The sequence below is a fragment of the Purpureocillium lilacinum genome (genome assembly GCF_023168085.1).
Source record: "Purpureocillium lilacinum CBS 284.36 DNA, scaffold_4, whole genome shotgun sequence".
Lineage (NCBI taxonomy): Eukaryota > Fungi > Ascomycota > Sordariomycetes > Hypocreales > Ophiocordycipitaceae > Purpureocillium > Purpureocillium lilacinum.
In genome coordinates this window covers 2,958,719-2,978,674 of record NW_027072114.1, presented here as the reverse complement: position 1 = coordinate 2,978,674, position 19,956 = coordinate 2,958,719, and the positions used below count along the sequence as shown (strand labels likewise).

Below are 19,956 nucleotides of genomic sequence, written 5' to 3'. Positions count from 1 at the left end.
CCCCCTCCCCTCTCTTCGTGCTGACCACGAAAAACTCTGTCCGGCGTCGCGACTTCGCGCACGAGTGCGACGCGAGTCTGTTGTCCAGTGGGCGGGAGCGCGCGTCGAACTGGTGATTTTCTGGTGCGTGATGCGTGATGTGCGATGCGCGATGCAGATACGGCACACCTGCACCGCAGCTGCGCGCCGCGCATTCGCACGCGCTGTCTCTCGATGATGGGTGGCGACAACCTGAGAGAGGCGATGGCAGGCGAGCGCTTGCTCCTCCCTGTCGGTCGCCAGGACGCGTGTCCACAGCGACGGCGCATCAACCCAAGGGGGCGAGAGTGGGTGTTTCAGAGAGGTCTGGACGTGTGTGAGGGGGGCTGTCGAGGGTTGGCCAGGAGGCAATTTTCAGGGCAAGGGCTGGTGGGCATTGGTGGATAGGGGGGATGGGGGGAGCCGCGGCGCGGATTCGACGCCCGGCGCGACGCGGCCAACCGACGGCCCATAATTTCCAGCCCCCTTTTCCCTGGAGCTCTCTGGGCCGGCTTTATCGTCGAGACGGCACGATGCAGCAGCGCCGTGCGGTGCGGTGCGAACGCGGCGGGTATCGTCTCGTCATGGCTCGGCGCATCGTCGATGTTCGGATCGTCGTCTCGTGCTCGAGGACCGAGGCGGCGGCCGGCTTGTCGTGGTGGCGAGGTCTGGCATCGCGAGGTTCGCCCCGGCAACGTCTTCTCGGAAGACGATCGTGTCGAGAAGTGCAAACGTGAGGGAAAGAACAAGAGTCAAACGGCGTCCCACGAGTCGTGACGGAAGAAGGTGAGAATAATGAGCCCATGACGCCGAGCTGCCCGACAAAGGGCAGGACGGCTGCACGGGAGGGATGCCCGAGCTCCAGGGCTCGTCCGTGCCCTGAGCGTCAGTGCCCAGTGCCCCCAAGCCGACAGGTACATGGACTGAGGCGGTGCTATCGAGGTACCTCGGGGGGCTGTTGGGGCCGGACGGGGGTTCCATGGTGGGAAAAAGGAGATAAAATCACCACTTTGCGGCACGCTGATTGGGCAGCCGTGTTGTTAGCGCCGACGCTAAAGCTGGGCTAGCCTGCCACCGGAGGCGCCACAAGGCCACTTGTTGCCTGGGAGAGCTGCCTGGGTCGGCGGGTGTCAAAATTATAAGTACCCGGGCCTCCCCCAACCCGCCCGTTTCGCCATTCTCGCGCGGAAGTCCCGACCGGTGGCCCTACGTACCTACCACTTGCGTCGGCCACACCTCTCAATTTTTCCCTCTCCCCACGACGTCACGCCCCACATTCACCTGGCTGGTATCGGCTCGCTACCTCCACAAACCAAACCTCACTCTCTCTTTCTGCATCGCCAGACGCCCCTCTTCGCGGACGCTGCATCTCCCTGCAAACCCTGCGAAAAGGCTCGTTGCCTGCGAAACTCGTCGGCGAAGCGATCGCGCGCGCGTGGTCCCTGGCAAGCGAGTGAGCCCGCCCTCTCAGGCTGAACCGGCGTCCGACGTCCCCGCGATCCGGCACAAAGAGAACTGGAATACGTTTTCCTTGCGCCGTCGCTTTCTTTTTGCGAACGACCTCGTTGACTCCGACGAAGACAGAAGAGCGAATCTATCGTTGTCCGTCGCCATCGGGTCGTTGCGCGTGCGTAGACAACAATAGAAGAAAAAAAAGAACAAAACAAAAATACTCTTGATTTGCACGAGATCCCGAGTTCGTGGTTGAGCACGGTGCGGTTGCGAAAGTCGACAAAAAAGTCACAACGTCGATCGATCCGAATTCCCACGAACATCTCGCCGGTCATTACTCTCTGCGTTGCGCCTGACCTCACGGCTGCCGCAGCGCAAGAAGCCCAAGCCGCTGGAGCATTCATTCTGTAGGGGAGACATTCGCTTGTTCATCTCCCGCAAGTGGTAGGTCGCACACACCCGTTGCCCCGTCGCCCCGTTGCTTCGATGATTCACGTACTCGCGGGTCCCGCATCACTCTGTTCGAGCCCTCTGCCAGCTGGCCGCCAGTCGCGGCCAGGCTGATCTGCGCGGTCCCCGAACAACTATAAAAGCCCGTTCACTGCACGCAACTTCCCTCCTTCACTGCACTGTTTTGCACGCTCTGCATCGCAACAACCAGCTGCGCGACCAGCCTCACGTTCATTACCCGGTGCTCTCTCGCCTCCGCCTTCATCCGACCAGTCACTAACGACTCTCATCAGATCTGCTCAGCGCTCAAACCCAATTCCAACACGCATCGCACTACGATCGTCATGGAGGGCATCCAGACTCACCCGTCCAACGCCGCGCAGGCGAAGGCGTTCACCGCGCCCGGCTCGCTATCGTTCCCCGGAGCGACCAACGAGCTGACTCCGCCCGCCAGCAATGGCGACGCCGGACAGCGCGCTGTCAACGGCCAGCAGGCAGCAAACGGAAATGGGGTGACTCCCGCTACTCCCGCTGCCACGCCTGCGGCCAACCAGGGCCCCAGTGGCATCACTCCCACCTTGCAGTATGTCTTTGGCTGTGGCGAGGTTAGGTCGAATTGCAGTGATGCTTAACAGTGCTTTCTAGGAACATTGTCGCAACGGTCAACCTTGACTGCCGCCTTGATCTGAAGACGATCGCTCTGCATGCCCGCAACGCTGAGTACAATCCCAAGGTCAGTTCACGCACTGCAGCTTCCTCCGTTTGCGCTCGACAGGTGCTAACAATTTTCTCAGCGTTTCGCGGCCGTTATCATGCGTATCCGTGAGCCCAAGACCACTGCACTGATCTTCGCCAGTGGCAAGATGGTTGTCACCGGCGCCAAGTCCGAGGACGACTCGAAGCTTGCCTCGCGCAAGTACGCCCGAATCATTCAGAAGCTCGGTTTCAACGCCAAGTTCACCGACTTCAAGATTCAGAACATTGTCGGCTCCTGCGACATCAAGTTCCCGATTCGTCTCGAGGGCCTCGCGTCTCGCCACCACAACTTCAGCTCTTACGAGCCTGAGCTGTTCCCTGGTCTCATCTACCGCATGATCAAGCCCAAGATTGTTCTCCTCATCTTCGTCAGCGGCAAGATTGTCCTCACTGGTGCCAAGGTGCGCGAGGAGATCTACCAGGCCTTCGAGATGATCTACCCTGTGCTGCAAGGTTCGTCAGCTCTTGTCTTGCTCATGTGATCAGTTTTGCTAACCTGGTGCCTCTAGACTTCCGCAAGGTTTAGACGCATCACGATTTGGCCCGTTGCACTCTGTGCAGCCCCAGATCTCCTTGTCGATTTGTACGAATAGACCTTTGGTCATGATACCACGATTGCTTTTTTCACACATTTGGATGCTCCGACCTGGGTAGGCCACAACCCGAGTCGCTTTGCTGGGGCATTCATGTATCATTCTCGTTTATGCATTGCATTGGCGTTGGCAAAGGAAAGGCCGTGGGCGGCTTTGTTTCCTTTCTGCGAAGGACTCGGTTTTGCGTCGAAAAGAACAAAGACTACCACTTCCGCGGTTCATAGATTGCTTTCGGTCCGTCGCGAACTGCGGTTTGATGGCGACCAACTTTTAATGCTTTCAGGGGAAAATTGAGTTGTGGTGGAGGCTGCGGCAGAGCAGATTTGGAGTGCGGGACGCTGCAGACGAGCTGCAGCTCGAGGTGGATGCATGCGAAGAGGCAGACGTGGAGAGAATTCCTGGTTTGTTAGGCGGTTTCCTGCTTGTCCAGGCTGCGTGCAACCGGACTCGTGGCGGCGCTCTTGGTGGCCCGTCTTTCGCGGGATATCCTAAGATAGACACGAATACTCTTTACGCCTCTGCAGCCAATTTGTTCCTACCGTGACAGGACAACCTGTGACGTGCCACATGGCGAAGTGTCACTCACCTGGAGGCCAATGATTGTGTACTCGTAAAGGCGCACATATAGACACAAAGTGGATTCTGGCGTGGTCAAGACGAACGGACTGCCTCCGCAAGGGCGCACGAAGTCCAACTCGTGGGGACTCCGTGCGTTAGGCTCCCCGATCATCGGCCATCTTGGTTCCCCACCTCCATTAAGCCGACTTAAACCTCCGAGGGCCCAGTGGCCGTCATCATGTTTGGCATCTCGTACAGACACAATCTGTTCTTTGCAAGTAGACACACGGGCTCGATCAAGCGCTTGCGGCGAGCTTGCCATGGAGAGCAACCCACCTTCATCCGTCCTCATCATCGGCTCTGGCGTGTTCGGCTTGAGCACGGCCTGGGCGCTGACCAAGCGCCCCCTCTTTGCAGGCACGGCCATCACAGTCGTTGACCATGCGCGGGGGCAGTTCCCTCCCACAGATTGCGCGAGCGTGGACACGTCGAGAATCATCAGAGCAGACTATGCGGACCCCCATTACACCGCTCTCGCGACCATCGCGCAGGAGGAGTGGCGGAAGCAGGGGGACGATGATCTCGGCGGCCAAGGCCGGTACACGGAGTCGGGCTTCGTCCTGACAGCGGACGAGCCTAAGGAGGTCAAGGTCGGCACCAAGTCCGGCATGTACTACACCAAGGAGAGCTGGAAGAACGTCGCCGAGTATGCCGCCAAGAACGGATACGCTGCCGACAGGATCAAGACCCTCGAGAGCCGTGACGCGCTCAACGCGGCGCTGGGGACGGACGCACACCCCGGCGACTGGGGATATTTCAACACCCTATCCGGTTGGGCCAATGCTGGGAAGGGCATGAAGTGGCTCTACGAGCGAGTGGCAGCCACGGGGAGAGTCAAGTTTGTCGACGCAAGCGTGCAGGAGCTGGCAACAGAAGGCGACAAGGTCACTGGGGCGAAGCTCTCAGACGGCACGTTGCTGACAGGCGACATGGTATTTGTCGCTGCCGGCGCCTGGACCGGCGAGCTCATCGATCTGAGGGGCCAGGTCGAGGCAACTGGCCACGTCTTGGGATACGTCGACATCACCGAGGAGGAGCTCGCCGTGCTGGCGAAGCAGCCTGTTGTGTTGAACCTGTCGTCGGGCCTCTTCATCATCCCGCCGCGAGAAACCGTGCTCAAGGTCGCACGCCACAGCTTCGGGTATCTCAATCCCACAACCGTTCATAACGCCTTACCGCCATCTCCCACCGCGGAGCGCGGGCCCATTGTCGTCTCCCGCCCCTCGACGCACAGAGACGGGGCGCTCAGCCGCCTGCCGCTCGAAGCCGACGTCGACCTCCGCCGCGCGCTCAAGGACCTCGTCCCCATCAAGGGCCTCGAGGACCGACCATGGAGAGAGACCAGGTTGTGCTGGTATTCGGACACCAAGGACGGGGACTGGCTCGTCGACTGGCACCCCGGCTGGAAGGGGCTCTTTATCGCGACGGGGGACAGCGGCCACGGGTACAAGTTCCTGCCTCTGCTGGGCGAGCGGGTGCTGGACTGCATGCTCGGCAAGGGCGGGGAGCTGGGGCACAAGTGGCGGTGGAAGGGCCCCTCGGACGAAGTGACCGGCCGGGAGGTGGACGGCAAGTTTCGTGGACTCATCACTAATGATGGGAGCAGAGGAGGATACCCGGGCATGATTCTGCAGGATGAGCTTGCGCGGATGAACTAGAGGCGTAGCGCCAGAGCAGTCGCCTAATAGATTATCTGAAAGCTTAATGCTGGGCAGAAAGAGTCAGCCCCTCGCTGAAGACGTTGTGATCACTAAATGCGATTCAATGGAGGACATGGGGCTTGCTCCATTTGCTGGTGTTGCCCGCTGGAAGCAGGACCCTGGACCTGCGAGTTTATGACTCTATCGGGTGCATGACATAATCGCAGTACACGGAGCTGGCACCACGCGCCCGCTGAGCGTTGTGTGCCTGGAACTGCCACACCCCACTGAAGCTCCATGTTTGCACCGTCACCTTGCACCTGCACGCCCGCGTCGCTCCATCCTCATCTGGGCAGCAAAGCCGCACCTCTCCACATCCGGAGATTCGAGCATGACCTGACGACCGACGTCATCCGAACAAAATGTCTTCCGGAAAGGCACCTACAGCTTTCCCCGACGCCGAGGCCAAGCTGGCCCAGCCCGCCAAGCAGTCCGCCTTCGAACGATCGAGAGCTGAAGCAGAAGCGAAGCGCAAGCGCGACCAAGCCGAGACCGAAGCGGTGTACAAGGAGTTCGTAAAGTCATTTGACCATGACGACGATGGCGGTCGACCGAGCCGCCCCGTGGCGCAACCATCGCGACCTCGCTTTAGCGAACCGTCTGTTGGCTTTAACACAGGCAGGCGGCACTTTGCTGCGTCGGCGATGAAGAAGAGCGGGCCGGGAACCTTGGGACCTGCCCCCGGATTCGACAGTCGGCGTTCGTTCAACGACTACTCTCGCCCACCGAGGGATACCGGCGCTTCGGTTGGCACTCAAGAGGTGCATACTAACAGGCTGTCAGTATCCGCCTTCAACAATGCCAGCGACGAGGAAGACGAAATCCAGAGGGACGCCGCGCAGAGAGCCGAAATCAAGGCTGTCGCGAAGCCCCAACTTCGAATGACGAACATACCACCGGGCGTCTCCCCGGCAGCCATCAGAGCTCTCCTGCCGGATTTAAAGGTCGAGGCTATCAAGATCGAGTCCGCCTCTGGTGCCAGCAATGGCCAGAGGAAATATGCAAGTGCCGTCATCACCTTGTCGAGGGAGACCCCGGGAAGTGCAATGGATGCGGCCGTTGGCTCTCTCCAGAATCGATATCTCGGTAACGGCAATTATCTATCAGTTCAGCGGCACCTGTCCTCGGCGGTCCTAAATCCCGCTGGTGCGTCATCTGGTGCGTCCTCGACACCTCAGCCGTTTGGTGCCAAAGCTATGGAGCAGAATCTGGGCCCGCGTGGAAACAATACATACCAGAGCCGTCACCGTGGCTTCGCGCCTCCCTCGTCATACGCACGACCTGGTACTGGCTTGGACAGAGTCGACCAGTTCTACGTGCCCGTGGCGGTCCCTGACGATGTGAAGGTGCTTCGCCAGATCCATTCTGTTGTCGAACGTATCATCAAGCATGGACCAGCGTACGAAACCCGACTGATGGCACGACCGGACATACAGCGAGACGAGAAATGGTCGTGGCTGTGGGATTCGAAAAGCACTGCGGGTGTATATTACCGCTGGCGGCTTTGGCAGCTCAACACGGCATATAAATCCGACCCTCGGAACGAGCCTCACGTCCACGTCTGCGATGACAACCCACCGTGGAAGGCCGCCGAGCATATGCCGTTCGAACGCGTCTCCGAATTCAGCGAGATCGCCTCCGATCCGGACTACAACTCGTCGGATGAGGAGGAGGAGTTGGAAGCTGGCAATACGGCAAACAATGGTGAAGTCGAGCGATCTTTCTTGAGCCCATTGGACCAGGCGAGGCTCACATTTCTCCTGGGGCGCCTGCCGGACAGCCATTCCAAACTTCGGAAAAGGGATGTTGCCAGAGTGTCCGTTTTCGCGCTTTCCCACGCCGATCGTGGCCCCGCAGAGATCGTGGACATGATCGTGACTAACATTGCGAGTCCCTTTGCTTTGACATCTGCCAACCCTGATTACGACCCGGCCGCGAAGCCAGCCACAGACGTCGTCAAATCGGATGATGCGCCTGCCAGCGAAGCCGCTGACACCAGCGCGGCGAGCCTGGTAGGCTTGTACATTGTCAGCGACATCCTCGCCACATCGGCCACGACAGTCTATCGCCACACTTGGCGATATCGGGGGCTGTTTGAAAAGGCGCTTAAAGAACGACAAGTCTTTGAGTTTCTTGGATCGATGCCAGAGAAACAGGGCTGGGGCCGTCTCCGGGCTGAGAAGTGGAAACGCAGCATCAAGCTGATACTCAACTTGTGGGAGGGATGGAGCGTATTTTCGACAAAGAGTCAAGCATACTTCACTTCTACGTTTGAGAACCCGCCTTCTCTTCAGAAGACTGAGGATGAACCTCAGGAAGAGGCGGACAAGGGCAAGTGGAAAGCAGTGGGAGTGGCACCAGAGACTGCAAGCACCACGCAGCCTGATGAGGCCCGGGCCGACGATGTTGGAGGGGTGCCAATTGGAGACGCAGACGTCAAAGGCGAGCCCATCGACGATGAAGATGTTGCCGGCGTTCCGATCGAGGACGATGACGTCCAGGGAGAGCCAATCGACGATGACGACGTGGAGGGCGAACCTATCGACGAAGACGACATGGATGTCGACACCGATGGCGATGCTGCGATGGCCACGAGCCCGGACGATTCGAATGCTGCGCCGGGCACAGGACAGCGGACAGAGGAACAGACAGTACAGCGGGACGCTAGCACTGGCGCGGATAGGCAACTCGGCAACCCAGACAGGTCCACCCGACCCGACTCCAAAGATGAACGGAACGCGCCTCCCAGGAAGCGGATGCGCGCAGTCGACATGTTTGCTGATTCGACTTGAGCTGCGCACTGCGACAGACCGGCGTTATGGCCGCACCGGAGCCCGATCGTCGAGGGGTGTCCAACGAAGGCGTTTGGCGGCATTGTGTTTCGAGATACCCTGTGAGACTACTTACACGAACTGTATGAGCGATGATTACGGGCGAATCTCAGACAACCGAGGCAGGAGGCTGGGATTGTGGTGCGGCGTCTGACTGAGGTTGAATCGGGGTTGCACGACTGCTTAAAAGCCCCCCCAACGGCGAGGCTCACCTGATGTTGTGCCAGGAGCACAAAGCCGCCCTAGGAAAGACGGCGACGGGGGCCATGCTCGATGGGCCACAGGAATCTGCATCACGGCTGGTGAGATCCAGTCACAGCAAGAGGCTCCCGCCATGGAGGGCCAAGATGTTGCCATGATATATGTAAGCGGTTATTGGATCTCGTTTGGCCCCGCTGGGCGGAAACGGGGTACCAGACGCATACAATGCAGAGCAGTCGGACGCGAACCGTGGCGGATTGGCGGAAGGGACCATGCGCAGGGCACGAAGCTGACCCGAGGGTGCAACTCCAACAGCTTCCGCAACGGTGAGCAGGCCAAAGACGCATGGATGTACCCAGCTAGCTTGAGGCATCACGCACCGGCGGCAACAGTAATGTACAAAGTACGGAAAACAGTACGAGATATCATGGATCAGTGCCTGACAGAGAATGACGGATGTCTGGTCGAGGGCGAGGGTTGTCCAGGGTCGGCGCGAGGGCCAATAGAAACTTGCTCACTTTGAGGCGTGCTCCTCACCACCAACAAGCCAAGCGGCCCGTCGTCGAGGGAGCGCGCGGTTGACGACTGGGTGGGCTTTCCTGGTTGAGCCAAGTGGCGCGCACGGGTATGGGGGTGGATAAGGGGAGAGGGGCGGGCATGCTTGCCTACGGGTCGAGGCTCTTTGGGCGGATGCTCGAGCACCGACGCTTTTTTTCTCCTCGTACTATCGCGAGGCCCAGTCAGCACGGCCGCGATGCGTGAGAGCTCACCTCGTCGAGCACACGCCCCGGCCTCAAAAACGCGAATGCAAGGGACCGGCAAAGCCCATCCGTTTGCACACACAAAGACATGTCAATATTACCACTGCGAAGCAAACGGGCTTCCGTGGGCGAACCGAACCGAACCAAGACGTGCGTGCATGATTGCCTGCATGGGTTTCCAAGGAGGGAGGGACCACAACACCACCCACCACCATGTCTGCTGCTACTCCATACCGCTGCAGCTGCTGGAGCTGCTGCACAGAATGCCCGGAAATCTGGCCATGACGAGCCGGGGCTGGGCCGGCCAATGCATGCTATCCCCCGATTGGAGTCTACTGCCGACTGAGAGGGGGGGGAAAGCGAAGCGTTGACGGTCGGGTTTTGGTTGGTGACCGTAGATTTGTTTCGACAAAGAACGGACGACAAGGGAAGCAAGCAAGCGACCATGATACACACCGTATCAGAGGGGACGAGCGTTTCTGGTTGACGGCCTGCCAAAACGCTCGGTCGTTTTTGCAGCCTTTGCCAACCGCCCAAATAGGGCACCCTTACGTGCCACATTAGGCCGGGCCACAGCGCGAGTCGCTTCAGCGGGCGTTTAAAGTTTGGTGCGTTTGGACTGACTCTCGCGCTACTGTACCGAGTGCCGTCCTCCTGGTGGCGGTGGTGGTGGTGGTGGTGGCTCACGTCAGGTTAGGGGCAGAGAGGCGCAGGCCAGCCTGTCCCGAGCTCGAGGTGTTCAATGTGCTTTTGCCGCCATGAATGGGAAAGGTTGAGCTCAGGCAGGCCAGTTGTTGTTGAGGTTGATGCCCTCCACGGGTACGGACATGCGCCGGCTTGGGTTGCTGCCGCTCTTGGAGGGCGAGTCGCTGTTGCAGCTGCCGCCGCCCTGCGCTTCCAGTACCGTCCGCTCTCCGCGCCCGCCGAGAGCCAGGCGGCTTCGGCACCCAAGACCCAGGGCGGGCGGTCCAAGACCCCCGCACGTGGGGCCCGTTGCTTCCATGCGGCGGCACGTTTCCCTTTAGCAGGCTTCCATCCATCGACCTGAGGTCGGGTGGGCTTTCCAGCTCGCACCGCCCGTCACCCAAGCCCCCGGCGCAACCCAGCAGCCCACCACAGCGGATCGCGGCCAAGCCCCAGGGTATCCCTCGGCGCTGGGCTTGCCCGCGGTGGTCCCCTCACGGGCACCCGGGCACCCAAGGTACTTTCGTGCCTTCCATCCCACCACCACCCGCTCCTCCCCTCCACTGTGGCAGCCGCTTGTCTGTCGCTGTGACCCGGCCAAAGCGTTCCATTTCCGTCGGTGCTCTTTCCGGCACCGTTCACATCGCCAACCACTGAGCCGGCGAGCCAGCCAGCGACTGAACCTCTTCTCCTTCCTACAACATCACCTGACTTTGCGCTCGTTGGTCTGCCGTGCCGTCTTCCGAGCACGTTGGCCAGCTTCGCGTCTCACCAACTCGGCTTCATTTCACTGAGGCTCCGAAAGTAGGGGACGGTCTGCCCGCCCGCCCCTCCTCCATCCTGCGGAGCATCCCGAACCCGAGACTCGACGAGCCAGTTTTGCGCAGCGCCTGCGAGAGCTCCGTGTAGCCTTGGACCGCGACCTTCATGGTCTATCGAGCCGGCGTCCGGGATCTGCAGCCCAGGCCTATACGAGCCTGGCTCGCGGCCGACTGCGGCACCGCCATCTAGACCACCGTTCGCGGCCGCTTCTGAAGTTCTCTTTGTCCCCGAGTCGCGCCCTCGCGTGCAACACTGTCACGATGCCCCTCATCAACGGGCAAAAGATGGCCTGGTGAGTAGCCTCGCTGCCTCGGCAGTGTGCCGCTTGCGCGCGACCGCGCTTCGTCCGCGGCTTGTGCGCCCGTAAGACAAGACAGACGACTGACCTTCTCCGTTACAGCGAGCCCTGCATCCGCGGCCATCGGTCTACAAAATGCACACACGCCAACGAGCGGCTGATGGTTCCCGTCCGCAAGCCGGGTCGGCCCTTGAGCTCATGCCCGCATCCGTCGTCTCGCCCTTGCTCGTGCGCCGCCGTCACGGCTGCCATCCCGAGGAAGCAAAAGTGTCGTTGTGGGACGTCGGAGGCCGCGCCGGCCGACGGGAAAACCGACCAGGATGTCGCCAACCGCGACCTCACGCCACCGAGCCCGTCCAAGGCCGCCGGCGCGGCTTTCCGCGTTCAGAAGCAGGGTTCAAGAAGCGGATCGAGCAGAAAGCAATCCATCGATATCACGGGGCTGGAACGTATGGACGCAAGCCAGATCAACATCCTATCCGGATACAATGGCATGCAACGGCCAGCGACAGGCTCCAACGGTCAAACGACGACAATGCCAGAGGTGCCGATGTATGCTGGCCTGGGGCTGAGCCCTGTAGAGGGATCATTTAGGTCTGATCCAGGCATGTTTCCTGTGTTTCAGTATCCGATGCAGCCGCCCTTGATGGGCCCAGCTGCCTCCAATTCCACCCCCAACGGTCACGTTGGAGCGACTGCGGCTAGACCGGCCACCTCGAACGGAACCTCGACTAATGGTGGTGGGTGTTGCGGCGGAGGTGCGAACGGCATCAAGGCGGAGCCTGCGCCGCAACCGATGGCAGCTCCAGTCTCGACTGCGAACGAGATCGGGACCACCAAGGCCAGGAGCTGTTGCTCAGCACCTCAGGCCGCTCCGAAGACCGCCTCGCCACCTTCATCCATGTCTTCACCGTCACTGAACCACCCACCGCAACTCAACGGCATCATGATGCAGCCGTACCAGCCTCTGATGGCCATGCCGAACGGCATGTACCCATACTTTTCTCAGCCCACGATATTCAACTATCCGCCGCAGTTCGGATCATTCCTCCAGCCATTACAGCCCGACCAGTGGAGACAGCTCATGGCCACGATGAACGTGGGGCAGCCCGTTGCATCAAACGGCTTTCCGATGCCTTCGCCAGGGGCTGTCCAACCCCCCAGCGTGCCGAACAGCGCGTCGTGGACATCCCATCAGTGCAGCTGCGGCGACTCTTGCCAGTGTATAGGATGCGCGGCGCACCCTTATAACGAGGCCACGCAGGACTACGTCCGCTCAGCGTGGAACACTATGATGGAGGATGGGCAGAAGATGCACGCCCATCATGGTGGGCATGTGAGCCATGCGAACGGGCACCACGAGCGCTCGGGCAGTCGGGCCTCCAACGGAGTCGCGACACCGGTCACAACACAAGCGGACGGCACAGTCTCGCCTACGGCCCCTCAAACCCCATCGGATGCACCGTCGGGCGCCAGCGACGAACAGACGCTTTCAGCAAACGACTTCTTCTTCGTATCATACCCGTTCGGGGAGTCTTGCGCCGGCGACACCTCCAGCTGTCCGTGCGGCGACGATTGCCAGTGCATCGGATGCGTAATCCACAACAATCCCGGCCCCGAGGAGACGAGAGAACATCCATCTCTGTGATGCGCTGGACGCATGTCAGTGGTTCGGTTGGCACATGAGCACTAGACGGACAAAAACCAGGGCTGGACTGTGGCCTGGGAAGCGTAAAAGATGTCTTTTGCAGGATGGCATAGCGTGTGGTGGTGACAACGGCCCAGGAGAGCCGAGCGAGCTGCATCAGGCGACGATGGCTCGAAGGCATATATGCTGAACGATACCCCAGAGCGGTGGTGAGTAGAGAGGTAGATGAGACGCATGATCTACCGCGTGAGGCAGATGACATGTGGATGGAAATAATCCCACTCAAGGAGATATGACATATCTTTACGTTTACCGAGTCATAGTGACGGGCTGATGAATTGTTGGCGTGGTGAAGCGAGCCATGACACGTGAAGCAGCGCATCATCGTATAAAACGCCCACCTCGGGCTTTGGCAAATCACGCCGTGCTTCCAGAGAAAAGGAACCTACGATGCACAGCAGTGTGAGCTCGACAGCTTCAGGCTAGCTGCTCCCTCGAACAATACTCACCGAGAGGTGAGCGACGGCTTACGATCCAAGTCAACGCCGCCTCCAGCACACTGGTGGCCGTACCGGTAAAAGTGGGTCTGCGCAGGTGCCAGTGTGCCACCACGCAGAGCCTCCGGACAGTGCGCAAGCCAGGCGCGACGCACGACGACTCTCACTTTTACACCTCGCGACTCAACTGATATTTCATCCTGCGCCCGCCACCAGCTCTCGCCCAGGGGGTACTTGCGCCGTTAGATACTGCCTCGAGCCTAGCGCTGTCACGGAGAGCATAAGTCAACGTCATTCCACCCTCTGGCATCTTGGCCAGCGTTCACCAGCGACCATGATGCACCGGCCACACGGGGATAGGGAGTACTCGGACGGCCGCCGAGCCGATCACTCCAGGGAACAATCCGAGGAGGGCCATGGAAGGAGGCGATCCCGCTCACCGGACCGCAAGAGGCGCAGAGTGACAGACGAGCGGCGGCGGAGCGCGTCGCCAGACACGGACGCGAGGGACTCTCGACATCATCGCCACCACCACCGCCGCCATCACCACCACAGGCGCGGAAAGACACGGGACGACACCGGCAATGCCGCAGAAGACGCGCAACTCCCCTTCTCGTCGCGTCGGCTGGGCAAGTCGGACCTCCAGACGTTCGAGCCGCTCTTCGTGTACTACCTCGCCGTGCAGAAGCAAAAGGAGGCCGAGGACATGGACGAGCGCGAGTTCAAGGGCCGGTGGAAGAGTTTCGTGGGCAAGTGGAACAGGGGCGAGCTCGCCGAGGGGTGGTACGATCCCGATATGTTTGCGCGGGTCGCGGCACTCGGCCCGGCGCGAGGTCCCGCCCCGGCCGGCGAGGACGAGCCCGCCCCGCATGCTCGACGGAGAAGGTCTACGGAGGAGATGGACGATTATGAGGCTGCTTCGAGACGGGCTGGAGGTGCCGGCGATGTTGATGACGACGAAGACGACGACTACGGCCCGATATTGCCTCAGGCGGACGCACGGCGTCCCGTCGGCGCGCAGATCCCCTCGCTGCAGGACCTCTCGCTGCGCAACGAACTCATCGAGGAGTCGAGGGCCGCCGACCGCGAGTCCCTCCGCGCAGAGCGCAAGGCCGACCGCGCGCTGCAAAAGGAGCGGCTCGAGGACCTGGCGCCGCGGGCGGAGGCGGGCACGCGCGAGCGGCGCCTCGAGAAGCGGCGCGAGGTCAACGACAAGATGCGGCAGTTCCGGGACAAGAGCCCCGGGGGGGACGGCGGCGGCGACAACGAGCAGGAGGAGGCGATGGGCGGCGGGGACTCTCTCGAGGAGTACAAGCGGGCCAAGGAGCGGGAGCAGAAGCGCAAGTCGGAGCGGCAGATCAGGAGGGAGGAGATGGAGCGGGCGCGCAGGGAGGAGATGGAGGAGCGGAGGAGGGCGTGGCAGGAGAGGGAGGACGGGACGGTGAGCATGCTGAAGGAGCTGGCGAGGCAGCGGTTTGGGTGACGACGGCATCTCTGGCGCGGCGGCGCCCGCGCCCTGCGAGGGTTGGCCATGTGGCAGGCAGGCACTGTGGTGTGGCGTGCAGCCGCGGGATACGTTCGAGTTGGCCATGTTAAGTCTGATGGAACCTAGCCTTGCCTGCCCTGGCACGTTTCGTATCACAAGTTCACGGCGACAAGCGGGCAAGGGGGGCAAGGGCACGGGCGCGATGAAGTGCGGCATGGCGGCGATCTAGCCCGGCAGGATAAACCGCAACAAGCAAGCAAGCAAGCGAGCGCCTTGTTGTTCCACCACATTCTCGTTTCGTCCATGGCCTCCTGTTGAAGAAACCCATCATGTATGACACATACGGCACACCACGACACGACGTTGCTTGGAGGGTGGCCAGCCGCCCCAATCACGGCGAGTGGCCCCGGTGCCGGGTCCGTCGATGGAACCATCTGATAATGCAAGCGGGCATCCTCGGGACGCCTCGCGGGGCCCCGCGGGCTGCTGCTGCTGCTGCTGCGTTGCTTGGGATTGGCTTCACTTTCACCCCATCCGTTCCGCTCCAACTCCTCCTCCTCCTCTCCCTCGTCTTCCGTCCTCGCCTCAGGGGCGGGGAGACGGGCGCGAGATTTTGCTCATACTGATATGGGTTTTGTGGAGGGACTTGCCCCTCTGCTGGTTCAATGGCCAAATAAAAATAAAAAATAAAGTGCCATGCCACCAAAACTCTCTCTCTCTCTCGCTGTTGTTGCTCCATGCTCCGCGTGGTCGGCCACCGCCAGCAGGGGTGGGTCTCACCTCTGAAAAAAACCGCCAAAATTCTTGCAGGGCTGCCCAGAAAAACGACGAATGGATGGACGCGGCTCATCATCATCATCATCATCATCCCCTCTGCCTGCCTCTCTTTGCTTCAACCCACACCCCCTGGTGTTTCTCCCTTTCCCTCCGTATCGCTAGTCCGCTCGCTTCCCGCTCTCAGCCGAAAAAGTAACTACACGCCAGCTCGCGAGGACGCGGCCAGGGGGTGAACTACTTCGGTGAAGCGTAACGGCAACACCCCCTCGAGTCCTTGCCACTAAGGGGAGGGTGTGGGCACCGCTGGGCACACCGTTCTCTCGTGTTCGTTGTTCTGCCGCTGCTCCGGGCTCGCCTTGAAGGCGCCGTTGCATGCAGATCTAGGGCCTTCGGGAAGGAGACGCCCCAAGAGCCAGAGCCGGTCGATCATTGCGGGCAGCAGGGGTGCGCGCCAGCCTGCCAAGAGGCGTCAGCCCATCTTCTGCTTCTGGTTCCTTTGTTGACGTTGCGGGAGAAGCGTCAAGGAACGACGACCGGTGTCGGGCTTGACATCACATCACATCACAGCACATCTTACTACCACACACATCACGGGCCAGACCCCTGGCACACACACAGCCCCGGTGAGCCGCCATGGACGACGACTACGACACGGGGGCCCTTATGGAGGACCCGGAAGACTACTACCCGCCGTCGCCGCCGCCGACCAAGCAAATCTTCACCATGCAGAGCGGCAAGGCCGTGACGCTGCACCTCGTGGGCCACAGCCCGACCGAGGCCCATCACCTCTGGAACGGGGCAAAGTTCATCTCCGACTACTTCGAGGACGATCCCGCGAGCGTGCGCGGCAAGGCCGTCCTCGAGCTCGGCGCCGCAGCGGGCCTGCCCTCGCTCGTGGCCGCCATCCTGGGCGCGCGAAGGGTCGTCATGACCGACTTCCCGGACCCGGACCTCGTGGCCAACATGCAGAAGAACATTGACGAGTGCGACGCCACCGTCGAACCCGAGGGCGGCGTCGCCGCGAGGGTGGATGCCATGGGGTTCGTCTGGGGAGCGGACCCGGCGCCGCTGCTCGCCCGCCTCGCCGCCTCGGACGAGGCTGCTGCCGATGCCGGGGCGGCAGAGCAGCGGTTCGACGTGCTCGTCCTCGCCGACCTGCTCTTCCGCCACTCGGAGCACGGGGCCCTCGTCAAGACCATCAAGGAGACCATGACGAAACGTGGCGCCGCGTACGTCTTCTTCACGTCGTATCGGCCCTGGAAGCAGGACCTCGACATGCGCTTCTTCGACGTTGCCCGAGACGCGGGTCTCTCGGTGGAGCAGGTCTCGGAAAGGAAGTTGGAGAAGCCCCTCTTCGAGAACGACCCGGGCGACCTCGACGTGCAAAAGACCGTCAAGGGCTTCGTCGTCCGCTGGGCCGACGGCGCTGCTGCTGCTACCGGACCATATACAAGTAATAGTAGCGGTAGCTCTGCTCAATAGACTGCAACGAAATTCCCCGAAGGGAGCCCCTCGTGCCGTCACGACTCGTAATAGAAATTGCAGCGATTTGCTCGTTGCCGGGGCCGTGTTGCCGCTTTGTGGAGCCCCGCGCTGTGCCCGCACAAGCAAGAGAGGAGCGAGCAATAGTGAAGCGAAGCGCGGGTGGTGGTGGTGGAGCGGGACGCGGCTTCGTCTTTTTGTCGTTGCCCCTCGCCCGGCGGGTGGTTGGAGATCTCCCTCTCGCTAGGGATCTCAATGATACGTTACGCCCAGCCCTGCCGCCACAGTGTGGAGTGCGCGGTTCGCCGCCGCGGCTTAACTGTGCCCATATGATACCGACCACCAAAGTATGGGGAAAGGCGAAACGCCGCGCCTCACACGCTGACACGGCGGGAGAGGTGCGAGAGGGGCCCCCTAAGCCGCTGGAGGAAGCCCGTATTGCATCACTGGCTTGCGATTGTGGAGGGAAACCGGACAATGTGTTGAGCGAGCAGTCGTCTCAGCCCACCACGCTCGGGAGTGGTTCCCGTCGGGTAAGAAAATGGACAAGTGTGACGGAGAAAAAGATGGAGAACGCGTTGCCGATGGCACTGTAACGGACGAGCCGCCATCGTCGATAAATATGAAGCAGCATCCGCGACGCATTTAGTCGTGCCTTGGCTCGTCGTTAGCAAATCAAAGATACCCCTGCCCATTATCCATTCTCGCGCGATCCAAACATCACCAGAAACCTCACTCATCACCGTCGATCAAGCCGTGTCCCGCGACGCGCAGGTACCGCCGACATGCCCGCCACAAAGACCAACTCCTACCTCGCCGACCTGGAGCGCGACGGCTTCGTCGTCGTCAAGTCCATCGTCAGCAAGGAAAAGCTCGAGGCCCTGCGCGAGGCCAGTCTCAAGGTCGAGAAGCTTGCCCGCAGCGGCCAGTGGCCTCACATCCGCACCGTCGGCAAGCAGTTCCCGCCCTGGGAATGGAACCCCGAGAAGGGCATCTGGGGCGTCCAGCATCTCATGAACCCGGACATGCCCGGAAACGACATCTACACCAGCCTGTACTTCTCCGAGGAGGTCCTGAGCATCGTCCGCGAGCTACTGCAGTGCGAGGATGAGAATCTCGTCATGGAGCTCTTCAACATGCTCGTTCGCCCGGACGGCCACTTCGAGCTGAGGTGGCACCGCGACGACATTCCTGCCGAGGCCACCCCCGAGGAGGAGATGGAGCGTCTGGGCCGCCCGGCTTTCCATGCCCAGTATAACTTCGCCCTTTGGGAGGACGACTCCCTCGTTCTGGTGCCGGGCTCCCACAAGCGCGCGCGCACCGAGACCGAGCGCAACGCCGACCCCTTTGAGAAGGTCCTGCCCGACCAGCTCATCGTCAAACTTGAGCCTGGCGACATTGCCTTCTACAACAACAACATCCTGCACCGTGGCGTCTACGACCACACCAAGGACCGCATGACCCTGCACGGCTCCGTTGGCCACTCTGGCGGCAGCAAGCTTCGCGCACGGAACGTCCTCCAGCACGGCATCGGGTCCTATGTCGACAAAGTAGACTTTTCCAAGCTCAGCGAAAGCGAGCGTGAGCGCGCCGAGGCCATGCGCAAGCGATTGGTCAAGCTGGGGTCGGAAGCTGGTGACGTCGGCTACTCACTCCAGGGTTAAGGACTCGAATTGTAAAAGGGGGCTTCGGATGGAAGCGATATGTACAAGTCGTTCTCTGCCAGCGTTGAAAACGAAGAGATGTTTTATGTACTGCGCTCACTTGTAGGTCACGGAGCATGCACGCCGTTTGAGCAGACAATCCTTGCAGTGCTTCCCACACTCTTGCGTGACCACCATGTGATAGGATATCGACAGAACATGCCGGCCCTGCGTTGGTAGGTGCGCCAGCTTTGTCTGCAAGCGTGGCACATGACGGTCATGCGGTTCGGGAGCAGCATTGGCGACTTGTACGAGGAGGCCATGTCCCGTCGAATGTCGCCTACTGATGTCCAGGTGATCATCTCCAATCTGACTGCTGTGATAGGCGAAGCCGATATGCGTGCAGCTCGCGACAGCGATATCACTTACTGTGTCTGGAAGGTCGACCGCCCTGGCCGATGACATGCTTCATTGCTGCCTGCCCTCCACACATTCTCATTCCACGGGTGCCCCGCGAGAGTATCTTCTCACAAGGAATACGGATCGGCCCTTGCTTTTCGGCCGAGGAACATGCTTCGAGCGTTGTGTCGGTACGGTTCATTGATGGACGACCACAGCTTTCGCCAGGCAGACTTCAGGCCTGGAAGGGTGAATCATCTGTTGTTTTCACCTTGCGTTTGCAACACGCACAGGGCTGAGGCCCGTATCGAGGGTCACGTGGAGCCGAATCGCGGTAACTCTGATGGCATTCTCTTGAATACCGCATCTCGGAAGTGACCAAGTACTTCGTGCACAAGAAGTAATGCCCTGTAATCTTACCTACGGTGGAACTTGCCAGACATCGTGAAGCAGCCGACGCTTGTTCATGGCGATGGGTCTTGACGACAGCGAAGAATGAGACGCAGCCATACAGTACCTCGAAAAGGAAAAAACGCGCGACAAGGAGCTTGCAAACTCGGGTTAAATGACAGCGATCCGAGGACGAGGCGCGATGGAATTCGATAGAGTTCAATGGAGTTCGATGGTCGCGTGACGCTTCGTCGACAACGTGATTCGTATATGCAGCCCCTGCCAGCCAGTGCCCTCACGAATCTAACGGTCTCAACCGTCACGGCCGCGTAAATCCCCGCTAGGCGTAGCGAAGATTCTGGGATTGCCCAACACCGTGGTGTTTGAAGTCTGGTGATGACCCTGGTCGGAGCAGTGGATGCTGCAGCGCGACAGCGCCCAAACCAAGGT

The 19,956-nt window shown here is 60.6% G+C and overlaps 7 protein-coding genes across 7 annotated transcripts; all 7 read left to right on the top strand.

Annotated features, from left to right (window-relative positions):
* Positions 1-2,264: 2,264 nt before the first annotated feature.
* PLICBS_006067 (TATA-box-binding protein) lies at positions 2,265-3,202 on the top strand (the record flags this gene model as incomplete). The annotated part of the gene is made up of 4 exons (XM_018319816.1): positions 2,265-2,503; positions 2,566-2,653; positions 2,715-3,129; positions 3,186-3,202. 4 exons carry the CDS (start codon positions 2,265-2,267, stop codon positions 3,200-3,202), a joined length of 759 nt encoding a protein of 252 aa, XP_018182290.1.
* Positions 3,203-4,147: 945 nt separating this feature from the next.
* PLICBS_006066 (uncharacterized protein) lies at positions 4,148-5,545 on the top strand (the record flags this gene model as incomplete). Its single annotated transcript, XM_018319815.1, has 1 exon — positions 4,148-5,545. The coding sequence occupies one exon, from the start codon at positions 4,148-4,150 to the stop codon at positions 5,543-5,545; it is 1,398 nt and encodes a 465-aa protein (XP_018182289.1).
* A 404-nt stretch (positions 5,546-5,949) lies between these two features.
* PLICBS_006065 (uncharacterized protein) lies at positions 5,950-8,379 on the top strand (the record flags this gene model as incomplete). The annotated part of the gene is made up of 1 exon (XM_018319814.2): positions 5,950-8,379. The coding sequence occupies one exon, from the start codon at positions 5,950-5,952 to the stop codon at positions 8,377-8,379; it is 2,430 nt and encodes an 809-aa protein (XP_018182288.1).
* Positions 8,380-11,146: 2,767 nt separating this feature from the next.
* PLICBS_006064 (uncharacterized protein) lies at positions 11,147-12,832 on the top strand (the record flags this gene model as incomplete). Its single annotated transcript, XM_018319813.1, has 2 exons — positions 11,147-11,178; positions 11,287-12,832. The coding sequence occupies 2 exons, from the start codon at positions 11,147-11,149 to the stop codon at positions 12,830-12,832; spliced, it is 1,578 nt and encodes a 525-aa protein (XP_018182287.1).
* An 831-nt stretch (positions 12,833-13,663) lies between these two features.
* PLICBS_006063 (uncharacterized protein) lies at positions 13,664-14,812 on the top strand (the record flags this gene model as incomplete). Its single annotated transcript, XM_018319812.2, has 1 exon — positions 13,664-14,812. The coding sequence occupies one exon, from the start codon at positions 13,664-13,666 to the stop codon at positions 14,810-14,812; it is 1,149 nt and encodes a 382-aa protein (XP_018182286.2).
* Positions 14,813-16,225: 1,413 nt separating this feature from the next.
* On the top strand, positions 16,226-17,074 carry PLICBS_006062 (protein N-terminal and lysine N-methyltransferase efm7; the record flags this gene model as incomplete). The annotated part of the gene is made up of 1 exon (XM_018319811.2): positions 16,226-17,074. One exon carries the CDS (start codon positions 16,226-16,228, stop codon positions 17,072-17,074), a length of 849 nt encoding a protein of 282 aa, XP_018182285.2.
* Positions 17,075-17,859: 785 nt separating this feature from the next.
* PLICBS_006061 (uncharacterized protein) lies at positions 17,860-18,738 on the top strand (the record flags this gene model as incomplete). The annotated part of the gene is made up of 1 exon (XM_018319810.2): positions 17,860-18,738. One exon carries the CDS (start codon positions 17,860-17,862, stop codon positions 18,736-18,738), a length of 879 nt encoding a protein of 292 aa, XP_018182284.1.
* Positions 18,739-19,956: the final 1,218 nt, after the last annotated feature.